At 43.3% G+C, this 23,416-nt stretch overlaps 1 protein-coding gene and 1 long non-coding RNA gene across 7 annotated transcripts in view; one reads left to right on the top strand and one right to left on the bottom strand.

Annotated features, from left to right (window-relative positions):
* Positions 1 to 23,416, top strand: part of LOC142559745 (protein YIPF1) — an 81,291-nt gene that overhangs the window by 427 nt on the left and 57,448 nt on the right. For all 5 annotated transcript variants that reach the window (XM_075671340.1, XM_075671341.1, XM_075671342.1 and 2 more), the window contains exons 3-4: positions 9 to 118; positions 11,206 to 11,389. In XM_075671340.1, the coding sequence (XP_075527455.1) occupies positions 9 to 118; positions 11,206 to 11,389 (294 nt within the window). The remainder of the gene's footprint in view (positions 1 to 8; positions 119 to 11,205; positions 11,390 to 23,416) is intronic.
* LOC142559749 (uncharacterized) lies at positions 20,552 to 22,284 on the bottom strand. 2 transcript variants are annotated; one of them, XR_012823234.1, is made up of 3 exons: positions 21,665 to 22,284; positions 21,325 to 21,462; positions 20,552 to 20,831 (listed from the first exon to the last, which is right to left on the bottom strand). It is a non-coding gene; the product is annotated as an uncharacterized LOC142559749 (long non-coding RNA). The 2 variants fall into 2 exon arrangements; XR_012823233.1 differs by lacking the exon at positions 21,665 to 22,284 and having other exon boundaries at positions 21,325 to 21,651.

The following is a 23,416-nucleotide window of genomic DNA, read 5'->3' as shown; positions in this document are numbered from 1 at the left end:
TGAATCAGATTTCTCGGACACGTTGCAAGGCAGCAGCGACCAGCGCAGTCGGCAAGCAGTGAATCAGGCATACACCAGCTTCTCGGACATGAACGATGACGAAGACGAGAGCGACGAGGTACGCTTCACCGTTAATTTAACCTGCGTTGGTATGTGCTGTACTCTTAGTCGATCATTTTCGGAGATACTGATATCTTTGCTAAGACTTTGTCGCCCACAGACGCGCCCGGCGCTCACATGCGAAAGTGAAAGTATTTCCGAAAGGGATCGCCTGAGAATACTTGGACTATTTGTTTAATTTCTTAAAGAGACAGACAATTAACCGTTTGGAACATGAATCGAGATAACCCCACTGATGGAAAGAAGGCCTATCGTAGTGGCTAAAACGAGCCATGTTTTTCTCATTAAACGTTGATTTATATTTTAACGCGAGAGAGCCCGTGCAGCAGAAAATCAGGGCATCGGCGTCCGGCGTCAGACGTCGTTTCGGCAAAAAGATTGTCGAACCACGTATACGCTTAGTCATAGAGTTTCTCACTATAACACCTAGAGGGTAATCTGGCGCCACCGTCTATGGGAGTTTCCTAAGGGGGCACCGTGCCGTCATGGGAATTACGGTATATGTGTCTGCGAGGCTCGTGTTGGCTGGTGTTGTACGAGGCTTCGTCTAAAACGTGGATATGGCTACACAAATAACGCGTTCTCAAAGTAAAATCTTCATAAAATGTTTCCGTTCACGCATATTACATCTTTACTCACCTACAATGCATGACCAAGGGAAGAAAAGCACGAACAGACGACAAACTGTTTCAAAGCGAGCGCGAACCGTGTCGTCTGTCTTCCAATTTTAGCGGCCCGCTGATACTTTTTACGTAACATATAATCGTACACGCAATAACAAGTTCTTATAGTTAAGCAAACATGCTTTTGCGTAATAATAAAACCAAAACAAGTTTTGACGTGCTGTTTTAGTAGAAAATGACTCATTCTGACAGACGGAACGGTGCTTGCCAAGCGCGTCTTCAAGGTGTCCTGTCTCTCCAAGAACGATGCCAATCCGAAGTCACAATATACCGGCATTCCCATGCATACCACAGCGCAGCAGCGCCAGATTTCCCTCTAGGTAATGTAGTGAGAAACTCTATGCCGGCATTCCCATGCATACCACAGCGCAGCAGCGCCAGATTTCCCTCTAGGTAATGTAGTGAGAAACTCTATGTTCTTAGTGCACCGCCTATGGATGGATGGATGGATGGATGGAAGGTAGGAGGGTCCCCTTTGAAACGGGGGGATGGCAGTTGCCACCATGTTCAGCTTTTTGTTTTTGTTTAACTGTGTTGCAAGTTATTAAAATTATTAAAATTTGTCATTTTCTTTAAATACGTCTTCCTACACTTTTAACCTTATGTCACCTCTCTGCTTTTGAGCCACCAAACGCTTTTTGCTAATTTCCACCGCATATTTATTTACATGACTAATGTTATCTCTGAACCCTAGGGCCTCAGGAAGCGTAACTGCCCGCATCGACATCGGATCGATGGATACCATCATATTTTAGTATGAGGCATTCTATTGTTTCTACAGATTTACCACACACAGTACATGTGTCTTCTTCGTTAAATTTCTTTTTATAGCTCCGTGTACTAAGACGTCCTAACCTAGCTTCAAAGAGTAGGGCACTGCCTCTTGAGTTATCATAAAACGCTTCCTTCCTGATCTGCTGTTTCCAGTATCGATATAGTTCAACACTATGTTTCTTTTCCATTGAATTTATCCAATTTTTACCTTCTGCGTTTTTAACCTGTCGTTTAATGCTCTGTCTTTCTCCTTCCTCATTTCTGGCATACTTACTGGTTAGGTTCCTAGTTCTTTTCCGCCATTGTGAGTCAATGCTCTTTCTGTATAGATATAATTATAGGTACCTTATAGGTAAATATTTATACCTATAGGTATAAATAGTATAGGTCATACCTTAGCTGCCCACCTGTTATCGTCCAATTTCCTCAGGTGCTTTTCGTATAGGATTTAGGTGGCACTAGAGGAACTGATCGGGCGGCCACCTCACACACCCTGGAAACCCATTAAAGTCAACCAAATCCTTTCTGTTGACGAAATAAAGTTGTTACCACCACCACTTCGTATAGGATTTTACTCTGGGCTTCCCGTGCTTCGAACAATGCCCATCCCCTATCCCCCTGTACTGCTTCGTTTGCGGTTTTCCCATGGGCACCTAGTGCTAATATTCCCACAGCTCTCTGATTTACTTCTAGTCTCGACTGAACTTCTGCCCTTAAGCACAGGACCACATGCCCGAAAGTAAGCCCCGGCACCATTACTCCCTTCCAAATACCTCTCAGTACCTCATACCTGTTGTACGCTGACAATGCCCTATGTTTTATTATCCCAGCATCTCTTCGCCCTTTTGCTATGAGAGACTGTTCGTGCTTTTCCGTGTACATCTGCCCTTTCTTTATCCATACCCCGAGATATTTGTATTCTGCCACTCTGGGTATTTCATGGCCTTGTATTGTAAGCTACTGATCAGTTGTATCGTTAAAAAACATCCTACCAGACTTAGCTGCTCTAAAACTGAAACCTAGACTGTCTCCTTCGTCTCTGCAGTAATTGACCAGAGTTTGCAAATCTTCCTGGCTATCTGCTAACAGTACAATATCGTGCGCATACATTAAACCCTGTAGTAGTTGCTCAACAACCTTTCCGCCTAATCTGTTCGACAGATTATACCCTAGATTGCTTCCTTGTAGCCTTCTTTCCATACTTATCATATAAAGCATGAACAGCAGCTGTGATAGGGGACAACCTTGTCTTAATCCTTTGTGTACCTCGACAGTTGTCGTGCTCTTAATTCTTTCCCATGTTATTTCAACATTATTTCCTCTATATATTTCCGGTAGAAAATACCTCATGTCTGATACCTTCATCTTTTAATATGTTCCACAGGAGTTCCCTGTTCATGTTGTCGTATGCACCGCTTGTGTCCAGAAAGGCTAAATACAGAGGTGTATTTTCCGCCTTAGCTATTTCTATGCACTGGGTAAGCACAAACAAGCTATCATCTAAGCACCTACCACTTCTGAACCCGTGCTGAAGTTTTCCGAGTATTCTGTTACTTTCTACCCATGACTCCATTTTTAATTTCACCGCCTGCATCGCCAGCCCATATATAACTGATGTTATCGTAATTGGTCGGAAGGATTTTGTGTTTGTCTTATCCCCTTTCCATTTATAAATCAAATTCATTTTACTTTTGTTTCCAGCTGTGTGGAATTTGCTTATTTGTCATGACTGCCTCCAATGCTTTTATCAGCGTTTCCTTGCTTCTTGGGCCAAGTTCATTAATTAACTTGATTGGAATTTCGTCTGTCCCTGCGGACGTGCGTTTTGGAACATTTGCTTCTGCCTTTTTCTAGTTAAGATTGGTCAGTTCTAGACTGTTTTCTATTGTGCTATCCTGTGTTGCTCCCTCATTTGGGGCGATTACCCTATCATCTTTCCTAAATGACTCAGCTATAACTTAACCAATTTAGTTCACAGCGTCATCTCCCTCTAAACAATTTTCCTCGGCATCGTGAATCTGTTCCTGCTTTCTGTGATTCGCTTTACCCACTCAGCTTAATGGTTCCAGAATTTTCTTGACCCCCCTTTAGTTGCATCGCGAACTTCAGCCAGCCAACGATCAGAGGACTGCTTTATTTTAGCTTGGACGAGGACCTGCACTTGTTGTTTATTTTGTCGATAAGATTCCCATTTTTGGCCTGTTTGCTCTTCAGATAAGTGCACACTCTTTGCTTCTCTGTGTTCCCATGATGCCAATCGTCATTGTTCGATGGCCTCCCTAATTTTCTTATTCCACCAACTTCGTGACTTCCTCCTTCCTCTCCAGCGGTTTACTCCTTTTATTTCTTTTATTTTTGTACTAATGAGTAGCTCTAACTGATTATAATCCCACCTTTCCATGGGATGTTTCTCTATGGCTTCCTCTATGCCAGCTGCTATTTGCGCTATTAGTTTGTCATTTAATTTTGCGTACTGTTTTTGACTTCCCTGCATTTCTCTTTTGAGCAGGGATCCCGACTGTAGACTAATGCACTTATGATCACTTCCGAGGCTGTACTTCCCCTCTTCGTCTATTTCCCTTATTGTGAGCTTGCTATACATCCCCTGCAGCATTAAGCAGTAGTCAATGGTCGTTTGCCTGTTACCGGATTCCCACGTGATTGGTCCTTCACACTTGGTTTCTCTATTAACTATAACTAGGTTGTGTCACTCACAGAAGTCTAGCATCAACTTCCCGTTACAATCTGTGTATCCATCCAGATCCTCGATGTGGCCATTCATGTCACCCAGCAGACAAATATCGGCACCTTCTCCAAACTCCTTTGTATCATCATTGAGACACTTCACTGGATCGTTGTTCTCTTGCCTGCATTTGTCCCCTGTCCCTAAGTAAACTAATCCTAGCTATGTCTTTTTACTGGCAATTGTACCTGATACTCAAACATGTTCTTTGCAAGTTGAATTTATTCTTTGCCAATTTGTTCCTTGATGTATCAGTACACCTACTCCTCCTCCCTTCCTCTCTGTTGTTGTTCTGTTGCTCCCTTCCCAGACGTAGCCCTCAATAAACGGCAGGTCTTCTAGATCCCTGAGATGTGTTTTGCATAGTGTGTCTACACCTACTTCTTCGTCCTTTAACTGCTGTTCTATTTCTAACCACTTTGCTCTCTTTTTACCACCTTGCATGTTTATGTACCTGATCCTGGTGTTAAATTTCTTTTTTGTAGTTTTCTTCCTAGACCTCCTAGCGGCCATTTTATTGGTGTCAGCCTCTATTGTTGCAGTTTCTACATTGTTTCTACCTACCCCTATGCCCTGAGCCGCAGTGGACTCCCTAAAAAAGCTACTGCCCGGCCTGCCAGGCGCCAGCCGATCTCGGCTCCTAGCCTTCCATTAAAGTGGATGACATTTCATGTAAAGCCTCCGCCAAAGCCTGCTCTATGCACTTCTCTGTTTACGTCTGCCACTTCAAAGCCTTTCTCCTGGCTTAGCTTTCTTATCTCCGGATTAACAGCTACAGCGTCCGTGGTAATTTCTCCGTCCTGTCCTTGTACCTCCAGCACTGTGCATACCATGATCTGGAGTTGCTGTGCTATCGCCCTTAAATCGTCAACTCCCTCTGCTAATCTTTCCACTACTTTTACGGCTTCACCATTCAGGACATCATTTAGCCCTGCCACTAAGACTACCAAATTGCGCTCTGCAACATTCTTAGAAAGCTCGCTTTTTGTTTCTCTTGGTACTGCGTCCATTGTCCTGTCTGGGAACGCCCCAACTACTACCCACTTATCACCCTTTACAGGCTCTATTATAGTTCATTTGCACCTACTCATATTTGAGTCACCACCGATAAGTACTAGGGTATTCCCATCCTACCTCCGAACTTCCAGATTATGCGGCCTCTTATCATTGACTGTGACCTCATTCCTTGGGGTTAGCTTGTTCTCCTCCTCTCTCCGCGCCCGCTGGCACCCCTGTGGTGGCAGCGTCGCCTCACTCAGGGCATGTTGCGCTGCTTCGCTATAACTATGCCGATTCACCGGCGGGGGGCCGATAACTACTTGCTCTGCCTCCCTGCCTCCTACTTCACCTGTAGGGTCTACCCGACTTTCTGGGCTTTTGCCACCGGCTTGATGTCCCGACCCATCATTCTCTGCTGCCTGCGTCTCAAGTGCATCGAGCCGCCTTTCCAGTTAGGTGCTCCTTTCACTCTCTTCCCCAAGCTCGGCCACAGTCCTTACTAATTGTGCGGCCTGGACTGCTTCCACCTTGAACAAATCGTCGACTTTCGCCTGCTGTGCTACCCGCTTCTCCCGCTCCTCCCTCAGGTCTGCTTTAAGCTCTTCAAACTTCGCTGCCCAAGTTCCTTCAAGTTTTTGAACTGCTTCCCTGACACCCTCGCACACCCTGCATGTGTAGCTAGACCCCTGTGCGTCTGCTAAACTCTAGAAACTAGTCTCGTCAAGGAAGCACCAGCGCAGGCACTCGTCGCACTGCACTTTCTCCCCGTCTTCCCGTGGCCTTCCCTTTCTTTCGTTTCATCGCTAGGCCTACGTCCCTAGGCCCAAACGAGCAAGTCTGCCAAATCACTCGAGTAAAGCCGACCTCGACCGCTATCCCAAACAAAAATAAAAAAAGTAGCACTCCCTACCCCATGTAAGAATCACTTCGAAGAGCTAAGAGAATTAAATAAGCCTATCAAATAGGTCCCACCTACCACCTAGGCCTAATGGGAGAGCCGCCAGACTTAGAAAAAGCCGGTACGTTTACTACTCTTACCAAGTATTCAAAATTTGTGTCCCTACTCCATGCAAAAGAAAACACTTCGAAAACACTAGCTAATAAAAAGAAAAGAGTACTTAGCTATGAACGACGTCGCTGAAGCCTCGGCACAGGAGCTGCCGGCACATCCAGGCTAGAAGCGACCATGTTCCACGACGCCTATAGAGGTGCCACTGATAGCCACCTAGTGTGCACTTCCAACAGTACGCTCGGGAGCAGTAGCAGACGACAACCCACTGATCTCCATTAGGATCTCCTTTAGGAGATCAGTGCGACAACCCTTTGCAGAAAGGATGGCTGAAGTTTGTGGCTGTGATTTCTCCTTTGTTTGGGTGCCAGACTACTTCTTTTGCGGTGACAGCTGCAGGGAAGACACTGGTCTCTGTGGGAGCTGCCATGAACACGATTTTACCGGTGTTTGGGACAACTCTGTCCACATATATGCCAGGTTCGCCTCGCAGACAAACACCATGAACCCAATTGACACGAAGTGGAGCTCATGTTAACTAGCAGTGAGGTTTTGTTGCATAATGTGATGTCTCGATAGTTTCTTTTTTTTAATTCTGCCCTTGCCGTAATGCTGCTTCTCTATCTGAATAATAGGCACACTTCGTTAGTGCGGACTTATATCTCAAACAAATTGCGATGTTTGTACAGTATATGTCATGATATTTCTGCTTATGAATAAATTGGCATCGCCGATTAAGTACCGTCAAAGTCACCTCAAGAATAGGAATTGCGAACTTATTGATGGAAATGCGTTCACTAGTCAATGAAGTCACCAAACACTTGGGTTAATAAGAGTGCGTGTTGGTGCTGTGCCCCCGATGCAATTCTACTGCATACACCGATGAACTGCCACTCCTGCTGCAGTTTCTGCAATTTTAAATTCCCTAGGGGAGCTGCTTGAAAACGTACAAAGCTAAAGTCTGACAAACTTTTCAGTACTTCCTTTCTCACTGTTGCCAGAGAGAGATGCCACATGATATATTTGAAGGCAGAGCAGTGCCAGTCAAAGTAAATGGGCGCTGGTGGCAAGGCCGGGTTTAGGCTTCTGCGGCGTAAGCATAATAAAAAAAGAATTCAGTTGAGTACAGAATTCACATGCAAAAAGGGACTATGTGGTGGAACAGACAAATCACTTTGCGTGGTAAGTCTGCTCAGACAGCATTGAGGTGTGATGACTTCCCAAACGGGATGCCAACTTTTCAGTGAAAATGGTACAAAATTATAATATGCAGATGCCATTATAATATATAATTATAATTATGATATATAATAATATAATTATTATTAATAATATAATTGTAATTATAATATCTAAGATGCCATTGGGCAAAAAGAATAAAGCTGTTAAAGAAGCACTTGCTTGGCATCATTCCGATACGAGACAGTGTGATTTAGACCCTTTACAAATGAGGCAGGGTGAAAACCTCGCACCTCAAAAAAATCAACAACAGTTTTGCATGAAGCAACTACCAACAGTTCAAGATGCATGAAGCCACGCATAAAATAGATGCAAAAATGTGAAGTGCGTGAGAGCTGGTGTGAGGATTTACTGGGCCACATAAAACCAACAATTTCAGTTCTGGCAAGCTTCAGTAGCTTTAACATGCAACGCAATGCACTTGTGCAGTCATGCTGCCTAGCTAGCACAACGCAGTAAAGAAGAGGCAAACAGCATTCAGAACTTCAGCGAAATGCCTTTAAACCGCATGCTGCACTGCAGACGAACTTCGTCGCATCATCATACTCATCATGATCATCCTATTTTACGTCCACTGCAGTACGAAGCCCTCTTCCTGCGATCTCCAATTACCCCTGTCCTGCGCCAACCGATTCCAACTAGCACCCGTAAATTTCCTAATTTCGTCGCACCACATAGTCTTCTGCCGTCCTCTACCGCACTTCCCTTCTCTTAGTACCCATTGTCACCTTAATGGTCCAACGGTTATCTAATCTGCATATTACATGACTTGCCCAGTGCCATTTTTTTCTTCTACTGCAGTTCCCTTCTCTTGGTACCCATTCTGTCACCCTAGTGGTCCAACGGTTATCTAATCTGCCCATTAAATGACCTGCCCAGTGCCATTTTTATCTCTTAATGTCTATTATAATATCTTCTATAACCATTTGCTCTCTGATCCAAACTACTCTCTTTCTGTCTCTTAAAGTTATGCCTAGCATTCTTCGTTCAATCGCTCTTTGCGCAGTCAACTTGTTCCCAAGCTTCTTTGTCAGTCTCCAAGTCTGTGCCCCATATGTCAGCACCAGTAAAATGCACTGATTGTACACCTTCCTTTTCAATGATAATGGTAAGCTTCCAGTCAGGAGCTCACGATATCTGCCATATGCAATCCAACCCATTTTTATTCTTCTGTGAATTTCTTTCTCATAGTCAGGGTTCCCTGTGATTAGTTGACCTAAGTAAACATACTCCTTCACAGACTCTAGAGGCTGACTGGCGATCCTGAATTCTGGTTCCCTTGCCCTGTTATTCATCATTATCTTTGTCTACTGCATATTAATCTTCAGCCCCACTCTTACACTCTCTCTGTTAAGGTCCTCAATCATTTGTTGTAACTCATCTGCAGTGTTGCTGAATGGAACAATGTCATCAGCAAACCGAAGGTTGCTGAGGTATTTACCGTCGATTCTTACTCCTAAACCTTCCCAATTTATTAGCTTGAATACGTCTTCCAAGCACGCAGTGAATAGCATTGGAGAGATTGTGTCTTCTTGTCTGACCCCTTTCTTTATAGGTATCTTCCCACTTGTGTAGAATTTAGGTGGCTGTGGAATCTCTGTAGATATTTTCCAGGGTATTTACAAAAGCAGTCTGTACGCCTTGACCACGCAATGCCTCTATGACTGCTGGTACCTCGACTGAATCAAATGCTTTTTCATAATCTATGAAAGCCATATAGAGAGGCTTATTGTACTCTGCGGATTTGTCGGTAACCTGATTAATGACATGGATGTGATCCATTGTAGACTATCCCATCCTGAAGCCAGCCTGTTCCCTCGGTTGACTAAAGTCCAATGTTGCCTTTATTCTGTTAGAGATTATTTTGGTAAATATTTTATATAATACCGGGAGTAAGATAATAGGCCTATAATTTTTCAGTTCTTGTACGTCTCCCTGTTTGTGGATTAGTAGGATTTTTGCATTCTTCCAGTTTTCTGGGACCCTTGCAGTCGATAGACATTTCGTATAGAGAGCTGCCAGTTTTCCTAGCATTATGTCTCCTCCATCTTTGATTAAATCGACTGTTATTCCATCCTCTTCTGCCACTTATCCCTGTTTCATGCCTTGCAAGGCCCTTCTGACCTCATCTCTAGTTATGGGAGGAGTTTCTGTATACTGTTCAAGATTGTTTCGAACAGAGTACTCCTGACTCCTCTGGGTACTATACAGGTCAGCATTGAATTCTTCTGCTGCTTTTATTATACCTTCGAGATTGCTGATGATATTACCCTGCTTATCTTTCAGTACATACATCTTGGTTTGTCCTATGCCAAGTTTCTTTCTCACTGATTTCAGGCTCTGTCCATATTTTACGGCTTCTTCAGTCTTTCTCACATTCTAGTTTCGAATGTCATTTATTTTCGCCTTGTTGATCAGTTTTGGCAGTTCCGCGAATTCGACATTATCTCTTGAGTTGGACACTTTCACTCTTTGTCGTTTCTTTACTAGGTTCTTTGTTACTTTGGACAGCTTGCCTACTGGTTGCCTTGGTGCCTTGCCTCCCACTCCAATTGCTGCCTCTGAAGCCAGCCTCGTTACGGTTTTATTCGTTAGCTCTATGTCATCATCATCATCTATTTGTTCTAAGGCTGCATATTTGTTTGCAAGTGCCAGCCTGAATTTGTCTGCTTGTACCCTTACTGCCTCTAGGTTGACCCGTTTCTTCTTGACCAATTTTACTCTTTATCACTTCAAATTGGGGTGAATCCTAGCCGTCACTAACCTATGATCACTGCACTTTACCCTACCTATCACTTCTACATCCTGCACTATGCTGGGATCAGCAGAAAGTATGAAGTCAATTTCATTTCTTGTTTCACCATTAGGGCCTTTCCAGGTCCACTTTCTGTTGCTACGTTTCCTGAAAAAGGTGTTCATCATTCTCAGCTTATTCCTTTCTGCGAATTCTATCAGCATCTCTCCTCTAGCGTTCCTAGTATTGACGCTGTATTTGCCATTTGCTTGTTCACCAGCCTGCCTTTTCCCCACTTTTGCATTTAAGTCACCCATTATTACAGTATAACGAGTTTGCACTTTTCTCATCGCTAATTGAACATCTTCATAAAACTGATCTACTTCCTCATCATCGTGACTGGATGTTGGAGCGTAGGCTTGTACTACCTGTATTCTATACCTCTTATTAAGTTTGACTACGATTACTGCTACCTTTTCATTAATGCTGTAGAATTCGTCAGTGTTGCCCGCTATGACCTTACGGATTAGGAATCCTACCCCATATTGCTTCTTATCTGGGAGACCTCTATAGCAGAGGATGTGGTTGTACTCAGCACTGTATAAGCCTCACAAGTTCATCTAATCTCACTATGGCCAATGGCATCCTAAACAGTGTCTGATAGTTCCTCAAAGAGTCCTGCTAAGCTAGCCCCACTTGACAGAGTTCGGGTGTTAAAGGTCACCAGGGTCAGTTTTCATTGGCAAAGCAGAGACATACACTCTTCACACAACTGCTTGCATGTTTAAGCTTTTTCAACCTATATCCATGGTGACTCAAGGTTTGCTCATTCAGCATGCAGTGATCCAGAAGAAAGCTGGTTGAATAAAATCAAGGTTCCTTGTGCCTGTGCTTGTGCTGATAGTTACAGCTGCTGAACCGAGAGAGAGACGCCAGTGCACCGTCGTTCTGGAAGTTCAGCTACTACCAGAGCCTCTTTGACGTGACGACCAATGACGTGCTCAGGCGGCTGCTGTGGTCAGCCATACCACAGTTTTCAAGCCCATCCTACCTCGAGAAGCACATCAGGCCTAACCCTGACCTCTATGGTGCGTCCACAAGTGATGTCTTATTGTCTTTGATGATATTCTCAGCTCAAGCTGTTATGGTGATTCATTTCCCGTTTGTGTAATGTCGCCTTAGGCCGTGTTTTGCAATCAGGCCGTGTTTTGCCCAGAGTATACTTGACTTTATATTGTGCAATTGGCTTCATGCTTATGACCACCCCCTAAGCTGCAAACAAAAGATACCTCTTGCAGCTGTGTGATACCGCACATGCTCTGTGGTGCACCCACCTCTTAAACAATTGCACAACGGATGGTGGCAGATATTGCAAGGCCTGCCAGTTCTGCAGCAGTCCTTCAGTGCCATCTGGCTTAACATGATGGCATTGGAGCAAAAGGTAAAGTATCCACCGCAAGTCAAGGTCACGAATTTTTTAGTGTTCGCTGGGAAACGAGTACTGTAAGTCCGCACCTGTGCACCTTGAAGCTTCTGATATGTAGCACAGACACTGTTTATTAGTAAAATAGCATATTAGCTCTTCAAATCGTTGATGTACATGAGGAAGTACACTTTTTATTATAAAAATGGTGAGAATGATGTACTGGTGCACCATTTCAGTACACTAGTCAAGTTTAGTCAAGTTTATTGCAGCAGTCATGTTTGAGTTACATGGTAATAGCATTACAGCAGGAGGTCCCAGAGTATTGAAAAAACTGCCGGGGGACCTCCTATATGATTACAAAAATAGGGTTATTATACAAAAACAGCAAAGAAGTATGGTCATGTGAACAACAACAACAATAATAATAATAATAATAATAATAATAATAATAATAATTAGGCAAGTTCATTATTTGTAACAGGAAATTGGATACATAAGTTAATGGCAATGCTAATTATTAAATAAAACATGAAAAATAATAAAAAAATGTGGGAAGTAACAGAATAACAATGAATGTTAACAAGAATAATCAACACAGTGCTTGTGATGTGGTTCGTGTTTCTTTGTTTCCTTCCCAGTCGCACTGCACCTTTTGAATAGGAATGAACCGACATGAGAGACCAAACTCCTTTCATTATCAATAACATTAATTACTTATACAAAAAACAAAATGTATACAGTAAAATGACATACATTTGGATAGTTAATTAAGAAATTAAGATAAGTCTTAATTCCTGAATGAAATATTCCTTGGTGCCTGTGGATATGTATCAACGTTGTATGATGATTTTATTTCTAAAGGTAACGAATTACATATTGTTATGCCAGAGGAGAGGGCTCTGAACTTGTAAAAGAAGATTATTGCACAGGCAAAGCCGGGTACTGTTCTTGTTAGTGCTGTGTTCAGGATCAATACATTCAATTAAGATGTTGTGTGTGATGAGCCTATATGCAATTATGGACAGTTTCTGACAGAATAATTGTTGTAACGGGAGAGTGTAAAGTTTAGGAAACAGTGACCTGCAGGACAAATCAAATGGGCTTAAAGTCATTGGTCTCATAGCTTGGTTCTGAAGTCACTGCAGACGTTCAGTATGCGTAGAATACGTATTGGCCCATGACGATACACAATATCAAAGGTGGCTATGAATATAAGCAAAATATAAAGATCGTACGATGTGAGGTGGAAAGTAAGTTCTTGTCTTGACGATAATGTGGATGCCAAATGCAATCTTTTTCACAAGTGATCAGGTTTGTCCATGAAATTTTATTTCAGTATCTAAGATGATGCCAAGTAAAAACGCTTCATTCGAAACCTTTATGGTGTAATCAGCAATGTGAACTGAAGGTGGGACGTTGATTGAATTTTGCTGGGAATAGAACACTATAAATGTGGTTTTAGTGGGATAAATGTGCAGCTGATTACTTTGGCACCCTAAAGTAATATTGTTTAAGTTGGTGTTAAGGTCAGACTGGACTGTGGCAACTGGTTTACTAGATATAAAGAAGGTCATGTCATCAGCTTAAAGTATGCACTTGGTCTTAGCAAGAATAGTGGGTAGGTCATTATTAAACATCAAAAATAAAAGCGGGCCTAAAATTGATCCCTCTGGGACTCCGTTAATTAGCTTGGATGATGAGAGATGGCCGTTAATCTGCACCATTTGAGACCAGTTGCTCAAGTAGTCTCTAATAAAGTTTAGTGGAGGACCAGATATCAATAAGTAGTATGCGATGGTTTATCATGCCGAGTGCCTTCATGCTTTCCAGTGAGGGCAGAATTAAAAAAAATCTTCATGTACCATTGGTTGCTTGTTAAAGACCTCCAGATGTTCAACATAAATACAGAGTCCCCAATTTTATTATCCCTCAATGCTGGCATGTTGCTTTTAGGTGTCAAACTTCATCAATAAATTGTTGTAGTCTTGTCAAAATCATTTTATTATACTGTATGTTATGTTATCATTGCTGCATTCCATACACTGCATTTTTTCCTTTGTGCTAGCGGTAACACCTCGCTGTAATCAAGTTTAATGGATAGCCAAAAATGCTTCATGATATTCATAAATATAGGGGTATCCTAACAATTACATTTTCAAATGAAATATAATATCAAATATTTTCTCATTTCCAAATACGGAATAAACATTCAGGCCAGAAAAATTGGTCAACAACCTTATTTGATATTTTTGCTAGTCTAATTGGTACATATCTTGAGCCATAGGAAAACAAAAATTTGGTTTGCTCTAATCAATACCGCGCTGGGTCCTGTATTTTTGTTTTGTTATACCATGAGAATACTTTATTGAAATTCTTGACTAGGATGGTACATATTTATAGGTGTTGTATTATATCAATATATTATTCTGAGTGTATTTCAGTGATTTATTCATGTGCCAATTCAATCAAGCACATAGAAAAAGTTCGCTTTTTGGACATGTTCTTCACACACAAATCGGGAGGTAAAGGGTGCAAGATATATGAGCTCAAAATAAGTCTGTCTACAACACAGGACATGAGTTCACTTACTTCATTGACAACCTGAGGCACTACAACAACATATTTTATGGTTTCACACCTACTTGCCTACAAAAGTGGACAAAAGAACATAGCACTCATAATTTGCTATTAAATAAATGAAAATTAAGCGGTAACCTAAAGAAACCAAGATGAACCTTGACTAATTCACAAGCAGATAGCTTCACACTCAGGTGGCTCATAAAATAGGGTGCTGTGCCAATTATCTTATTCGAACGGGGGTGGGGACCATCATGTGCACTGCCTCGGGGAAATGCGTGCAGCAGTACAGCAATACCTGCTTTCCTGTTTTTGCTCATGCCACATCAACCAGCGGTGGTGTAGAGGTAGAACACCCGCCTCGCGTGCAAGAGGTCCGTGGTTCGAATCCCGGTGCCGCGCAATTTTCCACCGGATTAAAATAAAATAAAAGAAAAAAACGCCTGTTGATAAAATTGCATAAATAGGTCTGGAGTGTGGCCTGATCTCGGTGACCAGAAACGGTAACACACTCCCTCACCAGAGCAGGATTGGCGACCCTGGTGCATTACTTGGCCACAACTTCCTATATGAACACAACAATCAAACCCCGGCCCTCAGTCCCCAGCAGCTGCGAAGCAACTGACACGGCGGCGGTCAGACCTACAATGCAGCGGAGGGTTCTAAGAATCCCTGGCTCCGGGCAGGCCGCCATTGGATTATGGACCTGGCAATGTTTAACGCTAGAACGTTATCTAGTGAGGCGAGTCTAGCAGTGCTATTGAAGAAATTAGGGGGCAGTAAATAGGATATAACAGGGCTCAGTGAAGTTAGGAGGCCAAAAGAAGCATATACAGCGCTAAAAAGCGGGCATGTCCTGTGCTACCAGGGCTTAGCGGAGAGACGAGAACTAGGAGTCGGATTCCTGATTAATAAGATTATAGCTGGTAACATACAGGAATTCTATAGCATTAATGAGAGGGTGGCAGGTCTTGTTGTGAAACTTTAATAAGAGGTACAAAATGAAGGTTGTACAGGTCTACGCCCCTACATCCAGTCATGATGACCAGGAATTCGAAAGCTTCTATGAAGACGTGGAATCGGCGATGGGGAGAATGAAAACAAGATACACTATACTGATGGGCGACTTCAATGCCAAGGTAGGCTGGAGACAAGGCAGTGGGGGAATATGGCATAGGTACTAGGAATGGCAGGGGAGAGTTATTAGTAGAGTTTGCGGACAGAATAATATGCGGATAATGAATACCTTCTTCTGCAAGCGGGATAGCCGAAAGTGGACGTAGAGGAGCCTGAATGGCGAGACTAGAAATGAAATAGACTTCATACTCTGCGCTTATTCTGGCACCATACAAGCAAGGTGCGCTGCAGTGACCATAGGATGGTAAGAATTCGAATTAGCCTAGATCTGAGGAAAGAATGGAATAAACTGGTACATGAGAAGCCGATCAATGAGTTAGTGGTAAGAGGGAAAATAGAGGAATTTTAGATCAAGCTACAGAACAGGTATTCGGCTTTAACTCAGGAAGAGGACCTTAGTGTTGAAGCAATGAACGACAATCTTGAGGGCATCATTAAGGAGTGTGCAGTAGAAGTAGGTGGTAACTCCGTTAGACAGGATACTAGTAAGCTATTGCAGGAGACGAAAGATCGGATCAAGAAACGCCCATGTATGAAAGCCTCTCACCCTACAGCTAGAATAGAACTGGCAGAACTTTCGAAGTTAATCAACAAGCATAAGAGAGCTGACATAAGGAAGTATAATATAGATAGAATTGAACATGCTCTCTGGAACGGAGGAAGCCTAAAAGCAGTGAAGAAGAAACTAGGAATTGGCAACAATCAGATGTATGCATTAAGAGACAAAGCCGGCAATATCATTACTAATATGGATGAGATCGTTCAAGTGGCTGAGGAGTTCTATAGAGATTTATACAGTACCAGTGGCACCCACGACGATAATAGAAGAGAGAATAGTCTAGAGAAATTTGAAATCCCAAATAAACAAGTAACGCTGCAAGAAGTAAGGAAAGCCTTAGGAATTATGCAAAGGAGGAAGGCAGCTGTGGAGGATCAGGTAACAGCAGATTTCTTGAAGGATGGTGGGCAGATTGTTCTAGAAAAACTGGCCACCCTGTATACGCAATGCCTCATGACCTCGAGCGTACCTGAATCTTGGGAGAACGCTAACATAATCCTAATCCATAAGAAACGGGATGCCAAAGACTTGAAAAATTATACACCAATCAGCTTACTGTCAGTTGCCTACAAACTATTTACTAAGGTAATCGCAAATAGAATCAGGAACACCTTAGACTTCTGTCAAGCAAAGGACCAGGCAGGATTCCGTAAAGGCTACTCAACAATAGACCATATTCACACTATCAATCAGGTGATAGAGGAATGTGCGGAATATAACCGACCCTTATATATAGTTTTCATTTATTACGAGAAAGCCTTTGATTCTGTTGAAACCTCAGCAGTCACGCAGGCATTACGGAATCAGGGTGTAGACGAGCCGTATGTAAAAATACTGAAAGATATCTATAGCGGCTCCACAGCCACCGTAGTCCTCCATAAAGAAAGCAACAAAATCCCAATAAAGAAAGGCGTCAGGGAGGGAGATACAATCTCTGCAATGCTATTCACAGCGTGTTTACAGGAGTTATTCAGAGACCTGGATTGGGAAGAATTGGGGATAAAGTTTAATGGAGAATACCTGAGTAACTTGCGATTCGCTGATGATATTGCCTTGCTTGGTAACTCAGGGGACCAATTGCAATGCATGCTCACTGAACTGGAGAGGCAAAGCAGAAGAGTAGGTGTAAAAATTAATCTGCAGAAAACTAAAGTAATGTTTAACAGTCTCGGAAGAGAACAGCAATTTACAATAGGTAGCGAGGCACTGGAAGTGGTAAGGGAATACATCTACTTAGGGCAGGTAGTGACGGCGGATCCGGGTCATGAGACGGAAATAACCAGAAGAACAAGAATGGGCTGGGGTGCGTTTGGCAGGCATTCTCAGATCATGAACAGCAGGTTGCCATTATCCCTCAAGAGAAAAGTGTATAATAGCTGTGTCTTACCACTATTCACCTATGGGGCAGAAACCTGGAGGCTTACGAAAAGGGTTCTACTTAAATTGAGGACGACGCAATGAGCTATGGAAAGGAGAATGATAGGTGTAACGTTAAGGGATAAAAAAAGAGCAGATTGGGTGAGGGAACAAACGCGAGTTAATGACATCTTAGTTGAAATCAAGAAAAAGGAATGGGCATGGGCAGGACATGTAATGAGGAGGGAAGATAACCGATGGTCATTAAGGGTTATGGACTGGATTCCAATGGAAGAGAAGCGTAGCAGGGGGTGGCAGAAAGTTAGGTGGGCGGATGAGATTAAGAAGTTTGCAGGGACGACATGGCCACAATTAGTGCATGCTGCTGCTGCTGCTACCGCCGCCGCCGCCGCCGCCGCTGCTGACGACCACGACCGATGATAATCGCGATTAAATCATTAATCGAACAATTGAAGAGTTAGAATTGCCCCGCACAAAGCACTAATAGTAATAAAATCGCCTCCAGTGGTTGTCAGTGCTACAGTTGACCTGCCAAAGGGGTGACCGAGCCCTTTAAGCACTGTAATTGTTTTATATAATGCTAATTTAAGGGACGATGACGTCCTTGAAAAGTTGAGGTGTAAATAACCGAATGTGTGATACAACATTATTCATGACATAGTTAACATGATTTTGATCAAGAAAGGTTGGCAGTTATGTGAACTCCTAGATGCCTATGAGAGATTACTTCATCTAGCACAGAACCATCATTGTTATAAAGAGGTGGGTAATGTTCGGAAGATTCTCATTACGCTACACTTTTTAGCATTTAAACACATCTGCCATGCATTGCACTAGTTAGTGATAGCTTTAAGGTCAGACTGAAGTGCTGTAAGATCAGTGTGGAAGGTATGCAGTAAATTACGCAGTCATCAGTGTAACGCCTAATAGATAATTGAACTACATTAGTCAGGTCGTTAATATAGATTAAATATAGGAGAGGGCCAACAACAGAATCTTGTGGCATACCCAAGGTAACTGGACAAGAAAGAGAATCAAAATACTTAGCTGTCACCAATTGCGTTCTGTTAAAAAGTTTTCAATCCAGGCAATCATATTGGGATCAGTGTTCTATTTGCTTAATTATAAACATAGTAATGGGTGACGTACAAGATCAGGTGATTTTTGAAAATTTACGAATATGCAATGATTGAAACTCCCGTTGTTAAGAGCAGTGTAGAGTTCATTAGTAAAACAAATTATAGTTCATTTCACATGAAAGTGATATGCGCAACCCGTGCTGCTTAGCTGTAAAAAATGCATCAGACTTGAGAAAGTTAAACAAAACTTGAGTAGATGATATGTTCTAAGAGCTTTTAGGGAATGCTAGTTAGTGCTAGCTGGGCAATGCTGCAAGGGAGTCATGCGCATGCCCAGGAGATTCTGCGAAGCTTGTGACGCTCCATTTGAAGACACAGGTGTGCAGATAACACCTGCACCAGGTGCGCATGCCTGCCATGCTTTCATAGCCACTGAAGAACCACACAGATAGCTCATGCTCAAGTTGCAGTGGAAGAAGGCTTTATGACATCGTCGATGAAGCTGGCATTTTTGGGAAAGTACTCAGAAGAACGGCAATGGCCTGGGCATCCGAAGCCGGGCAATACTGCAAGGGAGTCGCACGCATTTGCAGCTGATTCAGTGAAGCTTGTGGCACTCCATCTGAATACACAGGCATGCAAATAGTTCTGGCTGATAACACTGATGTAATTTTGTAAGCATTTGGAAAGCATATTTAGCGCCAGTGAACAAGGATAGAAGGGAGACGACACCACAGTGAACTAACTTCAACAACTTGATTTTCAGGAAACACCCACCTATTTAACCCATGCACAGTGGCACCACCTCCTCCAAATTTTAACCATCCAAAAAAGCCGTCTCCTTATCTAACAAGTCAACCGAAGGGGCACTAACAGAGGTATCACTATTCCAACATATAGCCTGAGCCTCAATAATCTCTCGCACGTCTTTATCTTTGTGCTTCGCAAGAACCCGGCAGGACCCATACACAGGCGCACAGCCGCGTTCCTGACAGTGAGTTGACAGGTGACCGTATTGCTTATTTCTCACGTTTAGACTATGTTCTCGTAACCAGTCATTAAGGCACTTTCCTGTCTGTCCGATATATTTTTTCCCACAGGACACTGGCAGCTCATAAACAACAGCTTCTACGCAACCCACTGGTGCTTTACGATGATTCGTAGAGCATCCGACAGCTGGCTAACGGTACGGGTCCATTAACCGACATATTTTCACGAGTTTTGCTGGCGCTGAAAAGACCACTTTTGTGTCCACCCGGCTAGCCATTTTCTTTAGACTATGTGCCGTTCTATGCAGATAGGGCACTACCGCTACCTTCCCCCTGCGTTTCGTCCATTGATATGCCGCGTCCCGAGTTGTGCTGTCTGACCCACATCTTTTTAGCAGCCCCCTCTATGACCAAAACCTGCACTGACTCTGGAAACCCTGCTGCTGATAACCTTCCTGACTGATCCATATGGCTCATATAGATCTTATGGCGGCAAGATTTCTTTAATGCATTTACAAAGCACAAGTTGGCAATGCCCCTTTGGACGAGCTTCGAGTGAGTGGACCGATGTGGCAATGGGGGCTTATTAGCCCTAAGTTTATACTCCCAACACATGTGCTGTTTTATGAACTGGAGCTGAATATCTGAGAAGCGCAGCACATTATCAGTCGGCTCTTCAAGCGTGAGAGTAAGTGGGCTATGGCCTGCAGAAAAATACTTCGTAAGCTTGCCTGCTGTAGAACATGCGTCTGGTTCGAAAAGGACTAGATAGTTATCAACGTACCCGACAACTTTAACCACTTAATGCTCTGACAAGGTACGTGACAGGTTTTTGTTATGGTGGGTTAGAAAAATGTTGCTTAGTATACTCCTCGTGCGCTCAGTTGGTGGCGCCACCGCTCTCCAAGTGCGCAGCGCCAATGCGGCCACATCGAGCATTTTGTCCCTGTTCCCTTCACGGCGCGCAGCTCGAAGTTGTGTGCGGTGAACGTCGGTGCGTGAAAATGGCAACGCAAAACGAACCCCGCTTGCTGTTTTGCGGCTACGGACGAATAGCAAACGTTCAGGAATACTTCAAACGAAGTAGTTTGGTTCGTGGTGGCGACTTGTACTCCGCTATTCACGTTTACTGCGTGAGAAAAGAACTACACAGTGCCGTCGGTCCGTCGGAAATAATAGGAAAATGCGTCGCACAAATGAAGAGCCAAGAAATGCACAGCTGCGCTCGTTCGGTCCAATAGCTGTCGATCTCACTGAGGCACTTTCTTGTACAGCTTTCTCAACAATGTTTGTATGGCAAACTTGTGTGGATGCGGCGCCTTCTGCTGTCACAGAGAGGAAGCGAGTGCAAACACCTCCGTTCAAATCTGCATCTGTCTGGGTCATCTGAAAAGTTGTAGAAAAGCATCTCGTTAAGTTTTGTTTTAAGTTCTTGCGAAGAAATGAAACGCATTGAAATGTTGCGTTAATCTCGAGCAAAAGAATAATGTCTCGGTAGATAGGAAGAATTAAGTAATGAGATATTAGTTAAATGGAATCGCGATCGAATACATGTTCCCTGCCTTTAGGACCACTTATGGTCTTTGGTGCATGAAATGAAATGCCTCGAAACACTGCCTGAATTCGGACAGAACACAGTGCTTCCAGCAAACACAACTGATGTGTGGCCAGAGGGTGGTACATCAGAGCAAGTGTCACTCCCAAAGAATTTTTTTTTCTGTTTACTATGAGACACCGAGCACGAGAGGTAAACACCTATCTACCCAGCACCTATTCCGTGTCAAGGGCGTGCCTCATCCGCTAGGCCACTGATGCAAACGAAACATGCCTGAAAGCTAGTCTCTCGTGATAATAATAAATATATAACACTTTTGCTCACCACGAATGCGGATGTGCCAGTTTCTTCCGGTGAGGCAATGATTTCGTCGGCGAGGTCAGTCGAGGATTTCCCAAAGGAATCCGCATTCGTCGTGATCGCGCTCTTGGATGTCAGGGCTTGAAGCACTGCGCGACGTCACTAAATCCGATAAAGAAAAACAGCTGTAAGCACGCTTAATGAATACCGCAATACGTTTTCGGTTTTCATGGAGGCGCAACAATTTCATTGAACTGTCGGTTGAGCCGCACTTCAAAGTCGTAAAGAACTGTAGCATCGCAGCAATTTTTCTCACAGCCGACTCTAACCACTTCACGGGTAACCTTTCTACTATAACACTCACCTCTTATATCTGTCGAGCTTTGACGCCGGTGGTACTGGATCACATCTTCTGTAACACGGCGGAAACACAGTTGGCACATATGCGGGATGGCCGGCAGTCGTGCTCGATTTGTTAATAATTAATTAATTATGGGGTTTAACGTGCCAAAACCACTTTCTGATTATGAGGCACGCCGTAGTGGAGGACTCCGGAAATTTCGACCACCCGGGGATCTTTAACGTGCACCTAAATCTAAGTACATGGGTGTTTTCGCATTTCGCCCCCATCGAAATGCGGCCGCCATGGCCGGGATTCGATCCCGCGACCTCGTGCTCCGCAGCCTAACACCATAGCCACTGAGCAACCACGGCGGCTGATTTGTTACCGACAAAGTGAGCACTGCAGATGACTGTCTGCGTTGCACTGGTTGCCACAAATCTCCATTCGGGCTAAAAATAATAAAAGAAAGATCGGAAACCAATAATGTCTTAATATTACCTTGAGAGAAAGCGATAGAAACTGCGCGAAGACAGGACGCGTTCGCTTACCGGGCGCACCGAACGGCAACGATCCAACGTTGTCGCCGATCAGCCTCGTACGATTTTCAAGGAAAATGATTAAACTGCACCTTCAGCAGTTTCCCAGTCGTGTTCATGTAGCTGTTATGACATCCGCACACGCAACAGTAGATAGAAGTCGACTGTTTTCGCCACGTACACACGCTTGCGCTGCTAGGGGCTATCGTCCACCTGCTGCGGCTAGGCGCGGCTGTGCGGAGGGAACAGGGACATTTTGCCAGCCGCCGCCGCAGTGGCGCTGCATGTCTCATTTGAAACAGCAGCGCTCGAGGCCTATAGGCGCCAAACATGAACTGATGCAGACACCCTGCTTTTTCATGAATATTTTGTCATTCCATGCTGTATACATTGAGTGAAGGTAGCAACTAAGCATATCTAAAAAGCCCTGAACGAATAAACCAGCTGAATTTTGAAATGCAACCACACCATACTCATCTATGCACTCTTCTACACATGGTATTAGTTTCATTTGAGGCAAGGAGTAGTACTAGTCCTTTATGTCAAAGGAGCAAGCTGATAAGCTTTTGTCAGAATTTTCTTTGAGGAAATCCACGATTTCCACAGAGCTTTTATTTATTTCATTTATTTATTTATTTATTTATTCGGTACACCTACATCGCCTGCACGGCATTATCGTAGGGGGATTAAAATACAGATGGTCACAATGGGAAAATATTCAGCAACATCAAAAGAATACATCAGTAAATACATCTTCTAAGCCCTGAAATTCGCAAGAGCGGAAGACAAACTAACAAATTACCAAACGAAGTAAGTAACAAAGTAACTAGAAAAAAGAAAACAGCATATGTACAGAGATGAATAACAGAACATTCAAAGAATATGGCTCTCAATAGCATTTTCAATACTAGACGCTGCCATCACTTCATTAGGGAGCTCATTCCAACACTTCATTAGGGAGCTCATTCCAATCGTTAATCGTGTTAGGAAAAAATGAATACCTAAACGCATTGGTACCGCACTGATAAGCTCTAATTTTGTTAGTGTGGTCTCTCCTAGATGAAATATAATGTGGCTCCTTAATGAACATTGTTTTGTCGATACCAGTTTTACTTTTGTATATATTGTAAAGGAATTTCAATCTTGGTATTTTCCTGCTTGAAGAGAGAGCTTTCCAACCCAACCCTTCCCGTATTCCGGTTCCTCTCATAGTAAAATTATAATTACCTGTTACAAA

Source organism: Dermacentor variabilis, chromosome 10 (assembly GCF_050947875.1).
Source record: "Dermacentor variabilis isolate Ectoservices chromosome 10, ASM5094787v1, whole genome shotgun sequence".
NCBI classification, from domain to species: domain Eukaryota; kingdom Metazoa; phylum Arthropoda; class Arachnida; order Ixodida; family Ixodidae; genus Dermacentor; species Dermacentor variabilis.
Note: the sequence above shows the minus strand (reverse complement) of the source record. Positions and strands in the feature narration are given on the sequence as shown.